General features: G+C 41.7%; 1 protein-coding gene across 2 annotated transcripts in view; it reads right to left on the bottom strand.

Moving 5' to 3' along the window:
- The window catches only part of lrrk1 (leucine-rich repeat kinase 1), a 242,398-nt gene that overhangs the window by 64,346 nt on the left and 153,687 nt on the right, over positions 1 to 24,365 (bottom strand). For both annotated transcript variants that reach the window (XM_060853361.1, XM_060853362.1), the window contains 5 exons: positions 20,544 to 20,713; positions 20,319 to 20,458; positions 13,881 to 14,130; positions 1,860 to 2,029; positions 672 to 869 (listed from right to left, as the gene is read on the bottom strand). In XM_060853361.1, the coding sequence (XP_060709344.1) occupies positions 672 to 869; positions 1,860 to 2,029; positions 13,881 to 14,130; positions 20,319 to 20,458; positions 20,544 to 20,713 (928 nt within the window). The remainder of the gene's footprint in view (positions 1 to 671; positions 870 to 1,859; positions 2,030 to 13,880; positions 14,131 to 20,318; positions 20,459 to 20,543; positions 20,714 to 24,365) is intronic.

The following is a 24,365-nucleotide window of genomic DNA, read 5'->3' as shown; positions in this document are numbered from 1 at the left end:
GGACTCTGCAGGATGCATTAAATACTGTTTCCACTAAGTTAAAAATCACACAACACCAGGTTAATGTTCAACAGGTTTAACTGGAAGCACTAGCTTTCAAAGCACTGCTCCTTCATTAGGTGGTTGTAGAGTACACAATTGTAAGACACAGAATTTACAACAAAAGTTTACAGTGTGATGTAACTGAAATTATACCTTGATTGTTCGTTGAGTCTCTCATCTGTTAGAATAACCATGATAGTTTCACTTCTTTGATATGTAGATCACAAAACTTTTTTTTAAAAAGTTACATTCTCAGATTAACTTTAACAATTGGTGTCAGCCCAGATAATATGTTGAAGGGATTGGCCCACTGTGTGCTGCTGTCTGTGCCATAATGTTTAGACTGATTCTAATCTAAAAAATAAATTAACAGAATCTTACATGGATTCATGCAGTTTTTGAGCGTAATACAATGCAACGCTACACGTTTTGCTATAAATTCTGTGTCTTACAATTGTGTACTCCACAACCACCTGATGAAGGAGTGTCGCTCTGAAAGCTAGTGCTTCCAATTAAACCTGTTGGACTATAACCTGGTATTGTGTGATTTTTTAACTTTCTACACCCCGGTCCAACACTGGCATCGCCAAATCATGTTTCCACTAAGTGGATGTGTTCTTCACTATTACCTTCAGCATAATCAATCAAAACTGTATGCAGACTGCCCAATGGAGCCAGCTCTAAGGCAAAACAAAGTGGGTGAATACTAATGCCAATCAGTGACACAATGCATGGATGTTGCATGGAATGAAGCATGCTGGCCTCTTGACGGAACTCGGAGAAATTCCGTAATGCCTCCATGGCCTCCAGATGTCTGAACATTGAATCTGAAATGGAAGATTTGAAAAAAATAACTTGTATCCATGTGGGAATAGAGACTAAGATCCAGGCTTTAACTTTTGTCAAATTCTACTTGTCTCTTTCTCTAAGGTACACATCAACCTTGTAATCATATTCCTATTTCTTCATTGTTGGTATGCCTACATCCTAGAACTTGCTTTCTAACTGCACTATAGGTGTTCCAAAAACCCAAGGAATGCTATTGTTTAAGAAGACAGCTCATCACCAACGTCTCAAGGACAGTTAGAGATAGATAACAAATCCTAACCATATCAGCAACACCCTTGTCAATAACACTTGAAAATGAATTCATAACATTCCCACCCTTTGAACCTTTAATATTCAACATCGCTCAGTGCTAGGTAGTCATAAGGTACTCACCTTAAACCTACGCCCTCTAGTTTTGGATATTCTTAAGATTTAATATCTTTCATTGCTTATCCTTAACATCGTTAGTCTCCATATTCAGTATGTCTTATTAATAGCCATAAATAATTAAGATTCCCAAGCATTAATTGTTAGCATACATGATCTCCCACTGTTAACTTTAAATAATATACTACATATTATGATACTCTATATTATAACTTGGTATATCGTACAGCAAGACTGAAGTGTTGGAGCCAAAACTGGCCTTTTAAATGTTTTCCATCATGCTGATATCCCATAGAATCAGCATGTAAAAGCATCTAGTGTCTGCGTACAATCCATTTTGCAATATAACCGTTCAGAGTAGAAAATGTCGAAACATTTTGATGCAAGGTAATGCCGGATATCAGGGGAAGTCTCAAAAACACACTGGCAAGATTTCCTGGCAGTACATTTAAAATTCCACAATCCATCCCAAACTAGTCCAGCAGATTCCTGCCTATTGAAATAATATTACTGGTATAAAGAAGAGGAACACAATTCCAAACTTAAATGTACTTGTGACATTCGGCTATTATTTTTGAACATATTTATTCTAAGATGTTTACCCTCATTGACGCCATCAGATTGCTGTCCACATTTTTTGAAGTGGAATTTCTTGACTGCTATTGGCATGCTGTTATATCTTACTTTGTACACTGTTGTCCCACTTCCTCCTTGTCCGAGGATATTGTCTGTAGATTCATTCTGTTCCAGACAATTCATTTCTAGAAATAACCTGCACAACAGCATTAAACACAATTATAAAAACAACACTGCAGTAAACTTTTCATAATTCAATTTAGGCAAAGACAAACACAGAGATAACTATTTATACTAACCCTCTGCTAAACTGAGTAGGAGTCAGATATTAGTTAGACTGATATAAATGTAATTGTCACTTGGTGGTACACAACTTGAATCGTGCTGTGAAGAGAGATGTCTTGCTGAAACTTTTCATCTTGCACTCATCAGGACAAGTACGAAAACGTCTAATTTCAAAAGATCACTAATTATAGGAGACGAGGGTTGACTGGTTTCCTCGGGAACTTTGATTGGTCGAGGAGTTTCCATAGAGAGAGCTCCCCAAGTCCCTAGGTGATTCAAAATATGAAGCAAGGCTAGGACTTTTATTTTGCTTGCAGAGAACAGGACTCTGCATATCGGTTTTAGCAAATTAAAATTAACCAGGTTACAAGCTCAATTGATTATCCTAAACTAGTTATTACTGTAGCTATTAGCATACTCAGGATTGTTCAGCAAGTGTTACTTTAACATGGAGTCACAGCTAATGATTTACATTTTGTTTTGGGTTTTGTAATTCTAGATTGGTTGAGTACACTCTATACTCTGCTGATTACAAACAATGGATTGAGCATGCTGTTTCACTTGAGGGGCCAATTATTGTGACATATAACCCATGTACCTGGCATCAAATGTTTGAAATATGGCACTGGTGCTTAGTTGTGCAGTAGGCTGAATTGTCTTATGGAATGATGGCTGCATTCTGTAAAATACCACTGGTAATGTCACTGCATAGTAGCAGTATGAAGCAGCTAGGTTTAGCAAGATGGCCTAGTTTCAGGGAATCAGAAGGTGATTTACTCATCACAGAATTCCCTGACCTGTTCTTATAGCCACAATAATAAAAAGCTGATTCAATTCAGTTTATGTTTAACTGTAACTCCCAGAATTTTCATAGTCTGAATTCAGCAATGGCACTGCCATTGAACGCCAAAAGATGGCTGGATTCTTTCTTATTGGAGTTGGTCATTGCCTGGCACTTGTATGGTTATGACCGTTACTTGCCATTATCAGCCCAAATGTGCATGGTGTCCAGAATGTGTTGCATACAGACACTGACTGTTTCTGTTCGAGGAGTGTGAAAGGTGCTGAACATTGTGCAGTCATCAGCAAAGATCCACATTTCTAATTTCAATCTAAAGACAGAGTCACTGATGAAGCTGCTGAAGATGATTGGATGTGGGCCACTCCCTTGAGATGACAGTCCTGTGGTGACATTCTGGGACTGAGGTGATAGACCTCCAACAACTACAAGCAATTTTCTTTGTCTTAGATAAGACTTCAACAAGTGGCTAGTTTTCTTCATTATTCTATTTGGATTTAGTTTTATTGGGCTCTTTGATGCTATTCTTAGTCAAATGCTGACTGATGTCAAAGATAGGTACTCCCATCTTATTTCTGGCTTTCAGCTTTTTTTAACATCCACATTTAGAGCTAAGAGCTCTGTGGCCCTTGTGGAACCCACTGGTGAGCAGGTTATTACCAAGTAAGTGCTGCTTGATAGCACTATTAACTGTACATTCTACTATCTTGCTGATGGTTGAGAGTGGAATGATGGGATGGTAACGGATTGGATTTATCCTGGTTTTTGTATACAATATATGGGCAATTTTCCACGTTGCTGGGTAGATGCCAGTGTGTAGATGTACTGGAGCAATTTATTTCAGGGCATAGAGCACTAGTGTTACAAAGTTATTTGGACCCATAGCTTTTACCATATTCAGTGTCTCTCGAAGGTTCTTGATATCACATGAATCAAATTGGTGGAGATTGGCATCTGTGATGCTGGTCACTCAGGAGGAGTCTGGGACGGATCACCCACTTGACATTCCTAACTGAACATGACTGATGCGCTGGGCTACCCCATCGGCAGAGTGGGCGGCACAGTGGTTAGCACTGCTGTCTCACAGCGCCTGAGACCCGGGTTCAATTCCCAACTCAGGTGACTGACTGTGTGGAGTTTGCACGTTCTCCCCGTGTTTGCATGGGTTTCCTCCCACAGTCCAAAGATGTGCGGGTCAGGTGAATTGGCCATGCTAAATTGCCCGTAGTGTTAGGTCAGGGGTAAATGTAGGGGTATGGGTGGGTTGCGCTTCGGCGGGTTGGTGTGGACTTGTTGGGCCGAAGGGCCTGTTTCCACACTGTAAGTAATCTAAAAAAAATCACTAAGGATGTTTGTTGTTTAATTGTTCACCATTATTCATGACTGCATGCAGAAATACTGCAGAATTTTCATTTGATCAGTTGATTGTGGGACTACTTTCTGTCTATTGCATGCTGTTTTCATTAGATAAAGACAAGGACTGCAGATGCTGGAAACTAGAGTCTAGATTAGAGTGGTGCTGGAAAAGCACAGCAGGTCAGGCAGCATCCGAGGAGCAGGAAAATCGACGTTATGGGCAAAAGCCCTGCATCAGGAATAGAGCTCCATTGTTTGGATGCAAATATTTCTGTGGTATAGTTTTTCAGGTTGATACTTCACTTTTATGTCTGTTTGGTGCTGCTAGGAGAAAGTAAAGACTGAAGGTGCTGGAGACCCAGATTCGAAAAGGATGGTGCTGGAAAAGGACAGCAGGTTAAGCAGGATACTGCCTGACCTGCTATGTTTTTCCAGCTACTCTTTTTGACTATGTTTGGTGCTACTCCTGGCTTACTAATAACAGAATGAAAGATGTGCCAGACCATATGGCTGAATATAATCTGCTGCTGCTGATGATATACAGCAGCTCATGGATTCCCAGCTTTTAGTTGCTGTATCTATTTCAAATCTACCCCATTTAACATATTGACAGCATGACATACAATGAAGGGTGTACTGAATGTGATGTCGGGATTTCATCTCCACAAGGACATTGTGATAGTCACTACTAGCAATACTGTCATGGACAGGCACAATGACAGGTAGATTGGAGAGGGTAGGTAAACAACAGACCCTGCAATCAACCAGGCCACAGTTGTGAAATTCAATGCAAAATGTCTGCTGTTTGATGTATTTCTGCGATTGGAAAGCATTCACTGAACAATTCCATGTGTGTTAATAGGGATGATAGTAACTATCAATTTGAGATAATTTGTCAAGCTTGTAATTTGGCTCATGTATGTTCTCTGGAAGTAACACACATTCATACATAGAGACTAATAATCTCTGCAAGAAGGGAATATGTGCAAGCCTGTGTCTTTTTTGAATTAACTGGGATATGATAAATCTATTTTTTCCCATCATTTCTTCCAAGGTTGGCTTGCCAATGAATTTGGACCCTTTTCTCCAGCAGTATAAATTGTGGAAATATGTTCCCCTTTTCAACAATTTAAATGTAATTGTTTAATAAGCAAAACATTCACCAAAACAAGCTGCTATGTTGTTGGATTCTGTATACTGCTAAGTAAAATATTGGATAGAAAAGAAGATTATGTGGTTCTGCTCCCAAAATGTGGTGTAACTATTGACAGTTTTGCTGGAGGAGGGTTTGTACATCAGATACACCTACATCGAGTTACATCATGAGGCATTAGAAAAGGCATTCATGAAAGGATAGAAATTGCTTTCTCTGTAGCTTTCATTGCTTTTTCTCATATTTTAAACGATTGTTATGGATCTCGATTCAGTCTCGAATCAGTTTCAATGATGCATTTGCAATCAGGGTGTTTCCTTGTACTTCTGGCCTTGGTCAATGGGTGTCAGCATGGGGTCACAGTCAAAAAGAATTGTCTAAAATTAACTGCATCCTTTGCACTGATCTAACAACAATCAAATCAGATCTTTGGCCTCTCAATGGGGTACATACAAAACCATAGACGTAAGAGTAAAGTAGACCATTCAGCCCATCGCATCTGCTTTGTCATTCAATGTGATCATGGCTAATCTAATGATGCTCACCTCTTATCCATATAATTTTTGATGCATTTATTGATTACAAATCTGTCTATTTCAGCCTTGAATGTTCATAACTAATCAGCCTTGACAACCCTCTGAAGTACAGAATTTCACAGATTCACTAGCTTCTGAGAGAAAAAATTCCTCCTCACCTCGGAGTTTAAATCAGTGACACCTTATTCGGAGATCACCCTTGGGTTCCAGACTGTTCCACAACAGGATGCAAACATTCCACATCTACCTCAAGAAGTCCCCTAAGAATGTTAAATCCTTCAAGGGCAGATTTCATTCTTCTAAACTCTAATGAGGACAAGCTCAACTTAGTTAACATCTCGAGGTATGATCTAACTTGTGCCTTGTAAAGTTTTAACAAGATCTCATTACTTATATACTTCATTCCATTTGAAATAAAGGCCAACTGTCTATTTGCTTTCCCTGTTACCACTGAATATGATTGCTAACGTTTTGTGATTATTGTTTTTAGGTAATTTCTGCATCTGTACATTGTTAAAGGGGCAGAAATGGCTTTTGGTAAGTTAATGTGCTTTTCCTGTCAGATGTGGGAGAATTTGAAAGTTCCTAGAGACTACGTCTGCAGGATATGTTTAATTTCAAAACCTATCTGACCGCATGGGTCAGTTGGAGCAGCAGTTAAAGGCAGTGAGGAGTTTACAAAAGCAAGGGAGCATGATGGATAGTGGTTTCAGGAAGGTGGGGACACCACAGATCCAGTCAGATAGATGGCTGACTGCTAGGAATGGTAGGAGAGGTATCCTGGTAGCACAAGAGTCTCCTGTGGCTAATACATCTCAAACAGGTATGCTGTTTTGGACACTGTAGCAGGGAGGCACAGACAGCCAGGTTTCTGGTAGCACAACTAGCTCTACTGTAATGAGGATTATATCAGGTTCCAAATGATCGATTTTAGTCTGGGAGACAGACAGACATTTCTCAGCTGTCAATGAGACATCAGCATGGTGCATTGCCTGCCTAGTGCAAGGGTCAAGGGTGCAAAATATTTTGAAAGAGGGAAGTGACCAGCAGGAGGTCATTACGCATGTTGGTATCAACAACATAGGTAAGGAAAGGGACGAGGTTCTACAGACAGAATATAGGAAACCAGGCAAGAGGTTAAAAAGTAGATCCTCGTGCGTAATAATACCTGGACTATTCCTGGTGTTATGTGCTGGTGAGAGTGTGAATAGGACAATAGAGCAGATGAGTGCGTAGCTGAGGAGCTGGAGCAGGAGGCAAGGATTCACACTTCTGGACCATTAGATCCTCTTCAGGGTTAAAAATAACCTGTGTAAGTTGGATGGGCTCTACCTGGATTGAAAGGGGACCAATTCTTTGCAGGAAGATTTTCTGTTGTTGTTCAGGAGACTCTAAACTAGTAAGATGGGGAGGGAATGGGTGGGGACCAGAGCGGTTATGAGAAAAGAGAAAATGCTGTGGCTGGAACAGTAGGTAAAGGGAGCAAGTCAAATAGTCAAGGCAAACAAGAGCTTGGTAGAGAATGAGGTAAAACTGATAAATTAAACCACATTTACTTCAATGCAAGAGGCCTGATAGGTAAGGCAGATGAACCTTGACATGGTTGGGAAAATGCAACAGGGATATCATAGCTATTCCAGAAACATGGCTCAGGGATGGACGGGACTGGCAGCTGAACGTTCTGGGACATAGAGGTTATACAGGAAAGACAGAAAGGTGGAGGGCGGGGTGGGAGTGGGTGTGGTGGTTCAAGAGGGGAGTGGGCAGTTTTGATTAGGGATAGCATTACAGCTGTACTTGAGGAGGATATTCCTGAGAGATTGTCCAGTGAAGTTATATGGGTGGAACTTTAAAATAAGGAAATGATGATCATCTTGTGGGATTGTATAATAGGCCCTCATCCAATAGTCAGCAGGAAATTGAGAAATAAATATGGAAGGAGATCTCAGATATTTTTAAGAATAATTGGGTTGTGATGTTAGCTTTCCAAATATAGACTGGGATTGTCATAGTGTTAAGGGCTTGGATGGGGAGAAATTTGTTAAGTCTGTACAAGAACATTTTTTTAATTCAAGATGTGCTTGTACCTACTAGAGAAAGAGCAATACTTGATCATCTGTTGGGAAATTAGGCAGGGCAAGTGACTGACGTGCCCTGTGGAAGATCACTTTGGGGCAAGTGATCATAATTCTATTAGTTTCAAAATTGTTATGGAAAAGGATAGAACTGATCAAAAAGCTAAAGCTCTGAATTGGAATAAGGCCAATTTTGACAGGATGGAACTTTCAAAAGTGGATTGGGGGAGGCTATTTGCAGGTAAACGGGGGGATGGTTGGGAAGTGGGAGCCTTTCCAAATGAGATACCGAGAATTCAGAGACAGTATGTTCCTGACAGTGTAAAAGACATGGCTGGTAAATGTAGGCAATGCTGGAGGACTAGAGAAACTGAAAAATTTACTGTGGACTTAGACATGGGAAGCTCAGGAACTTGGGGAAATAAATAGTAATGTCTTGAAAAGAGTTCATATTACAGAAGAGGTGGTGCTGGAGATCTTAAAACTCATAAACATACATAATTCTGTGGAACCTGATCAAGTGTTTCCCAGAACATTGTGGGAAGCTAGCGATGAGATTGCTGGGCCCCTTGTTGAGATATTTGTATCATCAGCAGCCACAGGTGAGGTGCCAGAAGACTGGAGGTTTGCTAATGTGGTGCCATCATTTAAGAAAGGCTATAAGGAAAAGCCAGGGAACTATAGACCAGTGAGCCTTATGTCAGTGATGGGTAAGTTGTTGGAGGGGATTCTGAATGATAGGACTTTGGAAAGGCAAAGGTTAGTCAAACTGGCTTTGTGCATGGGAAATTGTGTCTCATGAACCTGACTTGAGTTATTTGAAGATGTGACAAAAAAGATCAGTGAAGGCAGAGTAGTAGATGTTATCTTTGTTGACTTCAGCAAAACATTCAACAAGTTCAGTATGGTAGACTGGTTAGTAAGGTTAGATCACATGGGATCCAGGGAGAGCTAGCCAATTGGATACAAAATTGGCTTGACGATAAGAGGCAGAGGATGGTAGTAGGGGGTTGCTTTTTGGATTGGAGGCCTATGATCAGCGGTGTGCCATAATGATAGGTGCTGGGTCCACTGCTTTTTGTCATTTATATAGATGATTTTGATGTATTACCAGGAGGTATGGTTGTAAGTTTGCAGATGAAGGATATTGTGAAACTTGAAAGAGTTCAGAAAAGGTTTACAAGGATGTTGTCAGGGTTGGAGGGTTTGAGCTATAGGGAGAGGTTGAATCAACTGGGGCTGGAGTGTCAGAGGCTGAGGGTGACCTTGTAGAGGTTTATAAGATCATGAGGGACACGGATAGGATAAGTAAACAAGATCCTTTCCTTGGGGTGGGACGCTCCAGAACTAGAGGGTATAGGTTTACGGTAGTAATGATTTTGATATGCCGGTGTTGGACTGGGGTGTACAAAGTTAAAAATCACACAACACCAGGTTATAGCCTAACAGGTTTAATTGGAAGCACACTAGCTTTTGGAGTGCTGCTTCTTCATCAGGTGGTTGTAAGACATTTTGCTACAAAATCTGTGTCTTACAATTCTGTACTCCACAACCACCTGATGAAGGAGCGGCGCTCCGAAAGCTAGTACTTCCAGTTAAACCTGTTGGACTATAACCTGGTGTTGTGTGATTTTTAACTAGGTTTATGGTGAGATGGAAAAGATTTAAAAGGCACCTAAGGGGCAACATTTTCATGCAGTGTGTGGTGCGTGTATGGAATGAGCTGCCAGAAGAAGTGGTGGAAGCTGGTACAATTACAACATTTACAAGGCACCTAGCTAGGTATACAAATAAGAAAGGTTTAGACAGATATGGGCCAAGTGCTGGCAAATGGGACTAGATTAGTTTCAGATATCTGGTTGGCATGGATGAATTGGACCAAAGGATCCAGCACGCACGGTGTGGGCAGCACGGTGACACAGTGGTTAGCACTGCTGCCTCACAGCGCCAGAGACCTGGGTTCAATTCCCACCTCAGGCGACTGACTGTGTGGAGTTTGCACATTCTCCCCGTGTCTGCGTGGGTTTCCTCCGGGTGCTCCGGTTTCCTCCCACAGTCCAAAGATGTGCGGGTCAGGTGAATTGGCATGCTAAAATTGCCCGTAGTGTTAGGTAAGGGGTAGATGCAGGGGTATGGGTGGGTTGCGCTTCGGCGGGTTGGTGTGGACTTGTTGGGCCGAAGGGCCTGTTTCCACACTGTAAGTAATCTAATCTAATCTGTTTACATGCTTAACATTCTTATGGCTCTATGACAACAAAATAGTTGGTATAGTGGACAGTTAAGAAGATTATCTCAAAGTACCAAGGGTGCCTTGATCAGATGGAGCCAATGGACTGAAGTGGCTGATGGAGTTTAACTTAGATAAATGTGAAGTGTTGTATTTTGGCAAGGTAAACCAGGCCAGGACTTATATAGTTAATGGCAGGTCCCTGGGGAGTGTTGCTGAACAAAGAGATCCAAGGTTGCAGGTGCACTGTTCAGTGACAGTGAAGTCCCAGGTACACAGGGTGGTGAAGGTGATGGTTGGCATGCCTACCCTCATTGATCAGAACATTTGAGTGTAGGAGTTAGGATGTCATGTTGCAGCTATACAGGACATTGGTGAGGTCACATTTGGAACACTGCATACAATTCTGGATACCCTGCTATTGAATGATGTTGATTTACTTGACAGAGTGCAGAACAAATTTACAAGCATGTTGATGGGGCTGAAGAGTTTGAGTTACAGGGGGAGGCTTCTCTCACCCCATCCCATCTCAGAGGCTGAGGGGTGACCTTGTAGAGGTTTATAAAGTCATGAAGGGCATGGATAGGGTGAATAGCCAAGATCTTTCTCCTGGGGTGAGGGAGTCGAAAACTAGAGAGTGTAGGTTTAAGGTGAGAGGGGAAAGGCTCAAAAAGAACCTGAGAGGTAACTTTTTCATGCAGAGGTTGGTGCATGCGTGAAAGTGAAACAAGAGGAATTACAAAGGACTGACAGCAGTGCTGGCTGAAGTGAACTGGGAAAGGAGTTTAACAGCCATGACATCCAAAGGAAAATTACAATCTTTTAAAAAATTAGTTCATGGCTCACAAAAGCATTTGGCATGCTTACCTTTATTGATCAGTGCATAGTGAGTTAGGTAATCATGTTATGGCTGTACAGGTCATTGGTTCAACCACTTTTGGAATTCTGTGTGTAATTCTGGTCACCCACCTATCAGAAGGATGCTGTGAAATTTGAAAGGGTTCAGAAAAGGCTTACAAGGATATTGCCTGGGTTGAAAGGTTTGAGTTACAGGGAGAGGCTGAATAGACCAGGCTATTTTTCCTGGAGCAATGGAGGCTGAAGTTTGACCTTATCGAGGTGTTTTCCCTGGGGAATGGCATTCCAATACTAGAGGGCACAGGGTTAAGGTGAGAGGGGAAAGATTTAAAAAGGACCCAAGGGGCAACGCTTTCACACAAAGCATGGTGCGTGTATGGATTGAGCTGCCAGAGGTAGTGGTGGAGGCTGGTACAATTACATTTAAAAGGCATCTGGATGGGTACATAAATAGAAGGAGTTTAGAAGGATCTGGGCCAAATGCTAGCAAAAGGAATAGGTTTACTTAGGATAGCTGGTCAGCATGGATGAGTTGCACCAAACTATTTCCATGCTGTGTACCCCTGTGACTGTCTGTATGGAACAAGCTGCCAAGTGGTGAAGGTAGGTGAAATTACAACAGTTAAAAGGCATCTGGATGGGTATGTGAATAGGAAGGAGTTAGATGGATATGGGCCAAATACTTGCCAGGTCAGATTGGCATGGACAAGTTGGACCAAATAGTCTGTTTCCGTGCTGTGGGACTCTATAACTTTATGCCATGATCTCAAAGCCCTATGTGCTGCAGCTTTCTGCAATATTTCTATTTATATGTTTTATACATTATATATTTCTATTTATATTCTTTCTGCCAAAATGCATAATTCAGTTTTCCTGTACGGTAGTTAGCACTGCTGCCTCACGGCGCTAGAGACCCAGGTTTAATTCCCACCTCAGGAAGCTGTCTGTGTGGAGTTTGCACATTCTCCCTGTGTCTGCGTGGGTTTCCTCCAGGTGCTCCGATTTCCTCCCACAGTCCAAAACTATGCAGGTTAGGTCAATTGTCCATGCTAAATTGCCCGTAGTGTTAGGTGTAGGGGTAAGTGTAGGGGAATGGGTCAGGGTGGGTTGATCTTCGGAGGGTCGGTGTGGACTTGTTGGGCCGAAGGGCCTGTTTCACACTGTAAGTAATCTAATCTTCCATCTGCTAAGTTTCTGCATATTACTCCGCAGATTGTATGTCATCCTCACCTTCTCACTTGTTGTTATACCATTTGCAAACATGGCGATAGTACTTCCATCATTCAAGCCATTCATATATATTGTAAGTAATTGTGGACCCAGCGCTAATCTCTGTAACATTCCAGTACTTACAGATTGCTACTCTAAAAATGCCCCCTTTACCCCAACTCTGACTTCTATTAGTTAGTCAATCCTCTATTCATGCTGATAAACTATTCCCAGTCTTACCTTATGTAGTTATGTGCAGTATACATCAAATGCCTTTGAAAATCCAAATATATTAATCTACTGTTTCCGCTTTATTTACCCTGCTCTGGAAGCAATTCTTTATGAACATATTAAACAAAACGTAAACCAGTGAGCGAACATTCTTTTTTGCCAATGAGAGATTGGAGGTTTGCCAACATCAGGAGATATCCCTGAAGGTTTGATTGCTATCTACATAGACTCTAATCTTCATTTGGGTTTCCTGTGAAGGTGGTAACGCTATACTTAGAACCTTAGTCAATGCTGGTTTTACTTGAACTTCACACTTAATCCAGGTGACATAGCACCGGGTCACCGAGACATCATACAAAGGGTAGTGGTTTAGCATGTGGGGTCACTTGTCATAGGGAACAACACCCGAAATTCAGCTTAGTGCCAATGGTTTTAAACCACCCCCTCAACATCATAGAATTTTAGAAATTACAAACCGATCTTTTTAAATGTCTCTGCTTCCTACATTGATCCCATCTCTTTTCTCTAAATCAGTGGTACAGTGAAAACAGTCATGGACTAAAAGTACTCAGCTCAAAAACCTTCCTTCTACTTGGTGCTTCATGAGAACTCTTGGTTTCCATCTCTTGCTTACCATTTGTTGAATAATGAAAGAATTTCCCTCTATGTATATTAAGCAAAGTCCCCACGTTTAATTCTCTTCTTTATCATCTGTTTTATTCTTGGTGATTTTCCCAGCCACTCAGAGCCGAAGCAAGCAACCAATACTGATCTCTGCCCCAGCACACGTCAGTTCTTCTACACTGCTACCAGGTGTCTCTGATCTTTTCTCTTTTTCTTATTAGAGTCATAGAGATGTACAGCAGGGAAACAGACCCTTCGATCCAACCTGTCCAGATATCCCATTTAGTCCCACCTGCCAGCGCCCAGCCCATATTCCTCCAAACCCTTCCTATTCATATACCCATCCAAAAACCTCTTAAATGTTGCAATTGTACTAGCTTTCTCCACTTCGTCTGGCAGCTCATTCCATACATGTACCACCTTCCACCTATCGCATTCCCAACGCTGCTCCCCCAAGTCCCTCCTCCCTACCTTTTATCTTAGCCTACTTGGCACACCCTCCTCATTCCTGAAGAAGGGCTTATGCCCGAAACGTTGATTCTCCTGCTCCATTGATGCTGCACTTTTCCAGCAACACATTTTTCAACTCTGATCTCCAGCATCTGCAGGCCTCACTTAAGCAGTGAAGCCCAACAACATAATGTACATCCCAGAATTCCATTTTTCCTTCATGACATTTTCACAAGGTTCTTACCGGGCTGGGAAATCTGTCATAAAAAGCTCTGGAACTAGCTCCTCCAGTGAGACTGGGTCCATTGGGTGGTTGGGGCACTCAATGTGCGTGTGTTCGATGGCAGTGAGCAAGCAGTCCTCCATTTTGAAGTAATGCAGGCCATGGACCTGGTTGTGGATTTGAGCTTCCCCTGTTGCTGTGGGGCTGCAGTGAGGACACGGAACATATTGTTCGACCAAGGGAGTTCCATCTGCTTCTGTGCCTGTAAGAGCTGTCAGTCACAGTGAGTTAAAGAAAAGATCTGTCTCGAATGTTTCTGGCTTCAAAGTACTGCTAAAATTTCTAAAAGCAGTGAATTTGTGTAAAGCAAAATTCCACAATCAGCAGCTTGATGATGAGCTGATCAGCTATTTGAAATAACATGAGAAATCAGAGCTAGAAATGGTCATATACTCTGAAGCTCCACTCAATAGACTTAGCTGGACTTAGCCACCATTTTCTTCTATTCTCCCCATATTCCTTAACATTCCTAGCATCCAAAAATCTATTAATGTCAATCTTCATTGTATTCATCTACTGAACACCCACAGATCTCAGAGGTGCAGAATTCCAAACATTCAACCCCGAGGGAAGAGATTTCTCAGTCTTAGGGATTGGGGTCAGCCACTAATGACTTTCAATGGTAGATTCTCTAGGAGAAACAGTCTCTCAGAATCTGTCCTGCAAGTCCTTCAAAATGATAAATGCTTCAATGAAATTATCTAATTCTTAACTCCAGAAAGTATAAATTCACTCTCTCCAATCTCACATAATCATCTCACCTCATGAATCAATCCAGTGAATCTTTAGTACACACCCATCTCACCTTGAACAAATGTCCCTTTTTTCCTTAGACAAGAGGACCAAAGCTGTACAAAATACCCTCGGTGTGGACTCAAAACCCAATATAATTGACACAATCACAGCCTTTACCTTGCCCACCAACTTTCTTATAATAAAGATCTTTGTTACGACCCACTGGGCTAGTATGCCACAAATCAAATTCTGCTACTTTGAGTCATGCCAAACGTTCAACATTTTTAAAAAAATGGTACGCACAGCAGTCCAATTCACCTGACTTTCAGATCAAAGCACTGAGCAGTTTTCTATGCTGAAGATTTATTATTTATTACAAGCAATTAAATTTTACTATAGCTAAATAGATACATTTATCATGGCTTACTAAAACCCCTCCTTCCACATGCAAACGAAGTAGGGAAAATAGATTATTGAAGGAGGGAGAAAACTGGAAAGCCAGTTTAACATTATTTACTTCAGGATTCCAATTACCAGGTTGCCACCCAGGTAAATAGTGCTGTGAGGAAGGCATATGGTGTACTGGGCTTTATTGGCAGAGGAATTGAGTTCCGGAGTCCTGAGGTCATGTTGCAGTTGTATAAGACTCTGGTGAGGCCTCATCTGGAGTATTGTGTGCAGTTTTGGTCGCCATACTATAGGAAGGATGTGGAAGCTTTAGAACGAGTGCAGAGGAGGTTTACCAGGATGTTGCCTGGAATGGTAGGAAAATCTTATGAGGAAAGGCTGAGGCACTTGGGGCTGTTCTCATTGGAGAAGAGAAGGTTTAGGGGAGATCTGATAGAAGTGTATAAGATGATTAGGGGTTTAGATAGGGTAGATACTAAGAACCTTTTACCGCTAATGGAGTCAGGTGTTACTAGGGGACATAGCTTTAAATTAAGGGGTGGTAGGTATAGGACAGATGTTAGGGGTAGATTCTTCACACAGCGGGTTGTGAGTTCATGGAATGCCCTGCCCGTATCAGTGGTGAACTCTCCTTCTTTATGGTCATTTAAGCGGGCATTGGATAGGCATTTGGAAGTTATTGGGCTAGTATAGGTGAGGTAGGATTCGGTCGGTGCAACATCGAGGGCCGAAGGGCCTGTACCCTTCTATGTTCTATGTTCTATGAACTGATTTTTCTTGACTGACCAGACCCCTTGTAGTTCAGATGTCATTCTACTCATTTGTAAGAAATCACTTGCAAAATGTGTGATTATGAATTCAAAGGTCACTACTTACAGCAACTGCTACAGACAAGGTAACTAGTTTCTTTAGGTTTAAACTGAGTTTTTGACTTCAGAGAACAGGCAACTTCTCGGCTGTTAGAAGATCTGCACTCAGTTTCCCTCTCTTTCTTTCTGTATCTTTTTCTAGCTCCAAGCTACTCATCCACCTGAGAATCCAGCTTTCAGGAAGCAAAAGCTCTCTGTCATTGATAACTCGATAGGAGTCCATGACCAATCAACATCTTGTTGCACACAAGAGCTGCATCAGTACAAATCCCTAGCTCCTATGCTGTGCAATCTGAACTTCAATTACTAGCAGTTGTTTACAATGTCTGCCATGAGTATCAAGGTTACTTGCTTTCAAAACAGCAGCTACCATTTCAAACATTGGTTTTTAACAAAACACCTTTTCCTTATTTCTGTTCCTAGCTTTGAAAATAAATTAAAAAGACATGGGTTCTGACACTGTTATACCAATTCTCTGCACGTGAACTTATTGTGAAGCATTTTGAGTGAAGCATATGCAAAGTCTAGGAGGATGGGAGCTGGCAAAACCCTTGAAGTATATAAGGAAAGTAGGAAAGAATCTAAGCAAGGAATTAGAAAGGCTAACAGGGATCAGGAAAAGCCGTGAGCAAACAGGATTAAGGAGAATCCCAAGGCTTATTATATATATGTAAAAAACAAGCAGGTACTTAGGGAAAGGGTTGGCCCACTCAAGGACAAAGGAGGGAATCTGTGTGTGGAGTAAAAAGTGAGGTCTGCAGATGCTGGAGATCAGAGCCGAAAATGTGTTGCTGGTTAAAGCGCAGCAGGTCAGGCAGCATCCAAGGAAGAGGCAGGTGAGTCCAAACAAATACTTTCTATTGGTATTCGTCCAAGAAAAGGAATTGGTGGAGGATGATTTCAGAGAAGGGAGTGTTGAATTTCTAAGCCAAGTTGCTATCAGAAAGGAAGAGGTTTTTGTGCATCCTAAAAAAGTATTAAGATGGGTAAGTCCCCGAGTCCTGCAGAATATCGGAGGAGGCAGGAGAACAAATTGCTGGAGCATTGTATCCTTTTGGCCACAGGTGTGGTGCCAGAGGATGGGAGAATAGCCAATATTGTCCCATTGTTTAAAAGGAATAATAGGGATAATCCAGAAAATTATAGGCCTGTGACTCTCAAATCAGAGGTAGGGAAATTATTGGAAAAGATTCTCAGGGACAAGATCTATAAGCATTTAAAAGCAAATGGCCTAATTAGCATTAGACAGCATGGTTTTGTGTAGGAGAGGTCGTGCCTCACTAAGTTGATCAAGTTATTTGAGGAGGTGAAGAAGATGATTGATGAATGAAAAGTGGTTGTTGTTATCTACATGACTTCAGTTAACCCTTTAACAAGGTCCCTCATGGCAGACTGTACAAAAGGTGAAAGTCACCTGGTATTGGGATGAGCTGGCTAGATGGATTCAGACTAGCTTAGTCATAGGAAACAGAAGGTAGCGGTAAAAGGATGATTTTCAGAATGGAAGGCTGTGACTAGTAGTTTTCCACAGGGATCAGTGCTGAGACCTCTGCTGTTCGTAATCTACACAAATGATTTGGAGGAAAACGTAGCTGGTCTAATTGGTAAGTTTGCAGACAATACAAAGATTGGTGGAGTTGCAGATAGTGAGGAGGATTGCCAGAGGATACAGATCAGCTGGAAGTACAGGCAGAAAAATGGCAGATGGAGTTTAATCCAGACAAATGTGAGGTGATGCATTTTCGAAGGTCGAGTACAAGTGGAAATTATACAGTGAATGACAGAAACCTTAGGAGTATTGACACGCAGAGTGATCTGGGTGTGCAAGTCCACAAATCACTGAAGATGGTAGTCAGGTAGATAAGGTAGTTAAAAAAATGCCTACGGCATGCTTGCCTTTATTAGAAGAGGCACTGAGTATAAGGATAGGCAAGTTATGCTGCAGCTTTATAGAATTTAGTTAGGCCACACTTGGAATATTGCATACAGATCTGGTCATCACACTACCAGAAGGATGCGGATGCTTTGGACAGGGTACAGAAAAGGTTTACCAGATGTTGCCTGGTATGGGTTTTTTTTTTAACTATGGTTGAAAGGTTGGGTAGACTGGGTTTGTTTTCACTGGAATGCAAGAGCTTGAGGGGGCGACCTGATAGAAGTTTAAAAGATTGTGAGTGGCATGGATAGAGTGGAAAGTATAAGGTTTTTTCTCAGGGTGCGAGAGCAATTACTAGGCAACCAAGATTCAAGGTGCAAGGAGCAAGTTTAAAGAGATGTGCAAGGCACGTTTTTCACACAAAGGGTGGTGAGTGCCTGGAACACGGTGACAGAGGTGGTGGTGGAAGCAGTCACAATAGCAGCATTCAAGCAACACCTGGATAAGTACATGACTAGAAAGGGAATAAAGGGATACAGTGCTGTTAGTGAAGATAGCTTTCATATGGAAGAGCAAAATGTGTTGCAGGCTTGGAGGGCTGAAGGGCCTGTTCCTGGGCTGAGCTGTTCTTCGTTCTGTGATGTGAACAAGGAAACTAAATTCCTTTTAGCACATTTCATAGTTTTGCACCATTTAGAGTCATAGAAACACAAAGCACAGAAACAGACACTTTGGTCCAACTCGTCCATGCTGACTAGATGTCCTAAATTAATCTAGTCTCATTTGTCAGTATTTGGCCTATATCTCTCCAACCCGTTTCTACTCATATACCCATCCAGGCGCCTTTTAAATGTTGTAATTGTACCACCCTCCATCACTTCTTCTGGTCGCTCATTCCATACACATGCCACCCGCTGCGTGAAAACATCCCTTTTAAATCTATCCTCTCTCACCCTAAACCGACGCCCTCCAGTTTTGAACTCCCCCACCCCAGGGAAAGGACCTTGTTGATTTACCCATTCTGTGTCCCTCATGATTTTACAAACCACTATAAGGTCATCCCTCAGCCTCTAATACTCCAGGTAAAATAGCCCCAGCCTTTTCAGCGTCTCCCTATAGCTCAAACCCTTCAACCCAGGCAACATCCTTGTAAATCTTTTCTGAACCCTTTCAAGTTTCATAACATCCTCCCTATAGCAGGGAGACCAGAACCATAAATATTCCAATATTTATTTCTGATGAAGAGCTTTTGCCCGAAACGTCGATTTCGCTGCTCGTTGGATGCTGCCTGAACTGCTGTGCTCTTCCAGCACCACTGATCCAGAATCTGGTTTCCAGCATCTGCAGTCATTGTTTTTACCTATATTCCAATAGTGGCCTAACCAATGTCTTGGAAAGCCTCAACATAATCTCCATATCCTGTACTCAATACTCTGACCAATAAAGTCAAGCATACCAAATGCCTTCTTCATTATCCTATCTACCTGTGACTCCACTTTCAGGGAACTAAGAACCTGCACTCCAAAGTCCCTTTGTTCAGTAACACTCCTCAGGGCTTTACCATTAAGTGTATAAGTCCTGCTCTGATTTGCTTTTTCAAAATGCAGTACCTCACATTTGTCAAAATTAAACCCCACCTGCCATTGGTCAGCCCATTAGCCCAGCTGATGAAGATCCTCTTATACTCTGGAGGTAAAATTCTTGGCTGTCCACTACACCTCCAATTTTGATGTCACATTTTTGTACTTTCTATTCTTCCCACTTAAGTGTATAATTTCATATTTCCCATGTGCTAATTCATCTATCACCTTCCATCTTCTTACCTAGTTTTCATTGGGTCTACATTGCTTTGAGCCTCTCTGCATCCACATAGCTTACTTTTCCATTTGGTTTGTACCTGCAGCAAGCTTGGATATATTATACTTGTAATATGTGCTTTTCCAGCACCACACTCTTGACTCTGATTTCCAGCATCTGCGGTCCTCACTTTCTTCTATTATACTTGGCCCTCTTATCTAAACCATGAACATAGATTATGAAAATCTGAGGCTCGTGGTACTTACTGTCATCCTCAAAACGATGTGTTAATTATTTGTTATTTTAGTCCTTTAATCAATCCTCAATCCATGTTAATATATTACCTCCCCAAACCAGGAACCTTAATCTTGTGCAATAAAAACTTTTGTAGCACTTTAGCGAAATGCTGCCTGAAGATAAAAGTTGAATAGGACACAAGGGTAACTCCACTGCACTTCTTCAAAACAATGCCAGGGATTATGTCTTTACAGATACCCAGGACATCTTGCTTCAACATCTCATCTGAATGATGTCACTTCTGACAGAGCAGCACACCCTTCAGGTTTGCACTACGTGATCAACCTAGATTATAGGCTCAAGTCTCCCGAGTGAGGCTTGAACCCACAACCTTCAGTACTCAGAGGCAAGTGCTGCTCAATGAGCCACAACATGGAACAGTAGTGGGCCAGTACATATAGCTTCACACTCCCTTACCTGGAAACCACTGATCGATCAGAGAATTGACGTGATCAGTGATGAATGCGACTGCTGAGAAATCTCTTGTTTCAGATTGGCAATTGATTTTAATTCCCGCACTCTTTTTCCTCTTCCAGTTTACATCAGAAGATTCCACACTACGGGAAAGCAAGGACTTACTGAGTTTCAGGAACTATAGACGACAGAAGCATCAATTGAAGCAATAACTAATAGCTTGGTTACCTCAGAAACCCACCGTCGTAGTTCACCTGTAAACCTTCTTGCCAATAAATAGTTTGGTTTCTTCTTACTCGGAAAGTGCTACAACGATTGCGACGCTGTGATCTTGTGAAGCTGTAAACTGATGCCCGATTTGTTCTGCCTCGTCTTGGATTCTTTTCATTCTCAAAGAGCTGAGGGAAAAAGCAAAAACACAAAGGTCAGAGAGTAAAGGATGACCTCCACATTAACCATCAATAATGAGTGAGCAAGTGTTGGCAATTGAGGGGGGTTGTGTGGGGCTGAATTATGAGGAACTCTTGCCTAAGGCCACCATTACAGCAGAGGATACCAGGCCAACCAAGTACCTTGATGCTAAGAGATCAATGACTTCATTACCATTTCTCAATCAGGTTGCACAGTGCAAGTGAGGGTCAATTTGAAATTGCTGACATTTGGAATTTGAAAGTGAAAGGAAGGCAGAAGTCTCTGGCACTCCACAGTGTTCCCTGCGCCCCATTGTTCCATTATTGTGTTTTAGGAAGGGTGCAAAGGCATTATAGTGAGTGAAAAATGATTTTGACAATTATATACTTCATTTATGAAGATAGTTGGAAAAGTTGGGGCTACTTTTCCTTGGAGAAGGATAAGAGGAGATTTGACAAGGTATTCAAAATCATCAAGGGTCTGGACAGAGAAAATAAAATATATTGTTTCCTTTATATTAGGTTCAAGAACTAACTTCAAAATGTGTGGTACTGGAAAACCACAGCCGGTCAGGCAGCATCCGAGTAGCAAGAGAATTGATGTTTCAGGCACAAGCCCTTCATCAGGCTTATACTGGAAAAATCAACTCTGCTGTTCCTCGGATGCTGTCTGACCGGCTGTGCTTTTCTAGTGCCACACTTTTTGACTCTGATCTCCAGCATCTGCAGTCTTCACTTTCTTCAAGAACTAGCTCGCACTGATATAAAGTGATTGCAACAAGTACCAAAGCTAACATTTGGAAAAACATTTTGATGCAAGTAGTTTGTACTTGGAATCCACTGCCTGAGACTGTTGTAGAGGCAAACTTAATTTGGATTTCAAAAAAGATTGGATAAATAACTGAAGGGAATAAAACATTGCTGGGCTACAGAGAAAAGGTAAGGTTCTGGCTCTCTGTTTCTGAGAGCCAGAAACAGCTTGATGGGTGAGCAGCCTCATTTTATTACCTGAGCTGCTGCAGGTATTCAGAATTTTCTGTTTTGATTTTATTTCAACCATCTGCAGTATTTTGCTTTTTTTTTAAAAGAGGAAAGTCACAATATCTTTCAGAGGAAAGAACTTAATTTTTCACATAATGTGATTTAATACTTTGATTTTAACTTTAACTGGGAAGCATAATGACTAGCAACTAATTTTGGAAATTTGGAGAGAAGCGGCCTCTATTTTCTAGATATTGGGAAACACTTGCAGATTTTATAGGGGACCTTACATCAGAATTTCTGGCTTAATCAACAATGACCCAAGCTATTCAATGACAGAGAATTCAATAGGAGGTCACTGTTAGCCACAGAGAGTGATAAATGACTGCTCACTTTTTGCCTTTCATCCACTTCCCAAGCCTCTCTCTTCACACCACCTTTCCTTCTTCATTCGTCCTGCCCCATCTTCTTTCCAAAAGACGAGGAGGACAGAAAACAGGAATGCAGGGAAAAGTTAGGGAGAGGTGATGGAGAGAGAAGCAAGGGCAAAACCTCTCTGGGTCAATGACGGTTGAAAGGAAAGAGAGGCTGTGATGGAGGAGAGAAGGAGCAGGGAAAGAAAGAGTGTGGGTAAGGAGAAGGGAAAACAATGGAGTAGAGATTCTGGATAGTTTTCAAATCTTCACTTTATATACCAGTGGAATTCTTTAATACAAAGGGTAACTGAGGCTGGGTCATTAAGTATATTCAAGGCTGAATAGAAAGCCTTTAAATCATTAAGGGAATTAAGGGTAATGGGGAAAATTCAGGAAAGTAAAATCAAGGATTATCAGCTCAAACGTGTCGTCACTGAATGGTAGAGCAGACTCACATTGTCTACTTCTACTCCAATGCCTTATGGCCATCCTACGGTCTTATCTAAATTGCAAATGGCAGAGGTTGTATTGATGATCAACAGACAATTAGATGAGACAGATGAGACATAAACAAATAACAGATTATGACTTTGTAGACTGTCCTTTTCACTTAAATAAATAAAAGTTGATGATCAGAATCTTTTACCTGGAATAGCAATGTCAAATAATGGAATAGAATAGTACAGCATGGAAACAGGCCCTTCGGCCCAAATTGGTCCATGCTGACCTTGGCACCCATTCAGCTAGTTCCAATTGCTCACATTTGGTCCACTAAGCCCTTTCTATCGATGTACATATCCAAATGTTTTTAAAATGTCATTACTGTGCTTACCCCAACTACTTTCTCTGGCAGCCCATTCCACTCTCGCGTGAAGTAGTTTCCCTCAAATCCTACTTAAATTGTTCCCCTCTTACCTTAAACCTATGCCTCAAGCTTTCAATTCTCCCCATCTCTGGGAAAAAGACTACATACACTCATCCAATCTGTGCCCCTCATGATTTTATATACCTCAATAAGGTCACCCCTCATTCTCCTACATTCCAAGGAATGAAGTCCTATCATGGCTAACCTCTCCCTATGTCTCAGGCCGACTGGATTAGATTCCCTATCAGTATGCAAACAGGCCCTTTGACCCAACAAGTCCACATGACCCTCCGAAGAGTACCCCACCCAGACCCATTCCCCTACTTTATATTTACCCTTGACAAATTCACCTAACACTGGGTAATTTAACATGGCCAATTCATCTAACCTGCACATGTTTGGACTATTGGAGGAAACTAACAAAAACCAAGGGGAGAATGTGCAAACACCACACAGACAGACAGTCACCTGAGACGGGAATTGAACCCAGGTCCCTGGCGCTGTGAGGGACCACTGTGCCGCCCAGTCCTTGTAAATCTTCTTTACACTCTTTTCCAGTTTAACTATTGTCTTTCCTATAACAGAGTGGTCAAAACTGTACACAATACTCCAAATGCAGCCTCACCAATGACTTACACAACTGTAACGTAATTCCCAACTTCTAAATTCAATGCCTCGACCGATGAAGGCCAGCATGCTAAATGCTGGCTTCATCACCCTGTCTATTTGTGATGCTGCTTTCAAAGAACTCTGTACTTGTACTCCTCGGTCCCTCGAACACCACGACACTCCTCAGGATCTGACCACTTACTGTATAAGTCCTACCTTGGTTTGACTTTCCAAAGTGCAACACGTCACACTTATCTCTGTTGAGTTCTATTTGCCAATCTCCAGTCCACTTCACCATCTGATCAAGATCCTTCTGTAATTTTTGATAACCTTCCTTGCTATCAACAATACCTCCTAATTTTGTATCATTCACAAACTTACTAATCATGCCTTGTACATTCACATCCAGATCATTGATGTAAATAACAAATAACAAAGGTTCCAGAATCGACCCCTGTGGCACACCACTAGTCACAGGCCTCCAGTTTGAGAAACTATCTTCAACCATCACCCTCCTACCATCGAGTCAATTTTGGATCCAATTTAGCTCTCCCTGGATCCCATGCGGCCTAACTTTCATGACTGGCCTGCAGTGCGGGACTTTGTCAAAGGATTTACTGAAGTCCACTGAAGACAACATCACTGCCCTATTCATCTGTCCTCTTGGTTTTCGCTTGAAAACTCTAGAAGAATTGTCAGATATGACTTCCCATGCACAAATCCATGCTGACTATCCCTAATCAGACCTTGACTATCCAAATGTTGGTTA

This window comes from Hemiscyllium ocellatum, chromosome 39, assembly GCF_020745735.1.
Source record: "Hemiscyllium ocellatum isolate sHemOce1 chromosome 39, sHemOce1.pat.X.cur, whole genome shotgun sequence".
NCBI lineage: Eukaryota > Metazoa > Chordata > Chondrichthyes > Orectolobiformes > Hemiscylliidae > Hemiscyllium > Hemiscyllium ocellatum.
Note: the sequence above shows the minus strand (reverse complement) of the source record. Positions and strands in the feature narration are given on the sequence as shown.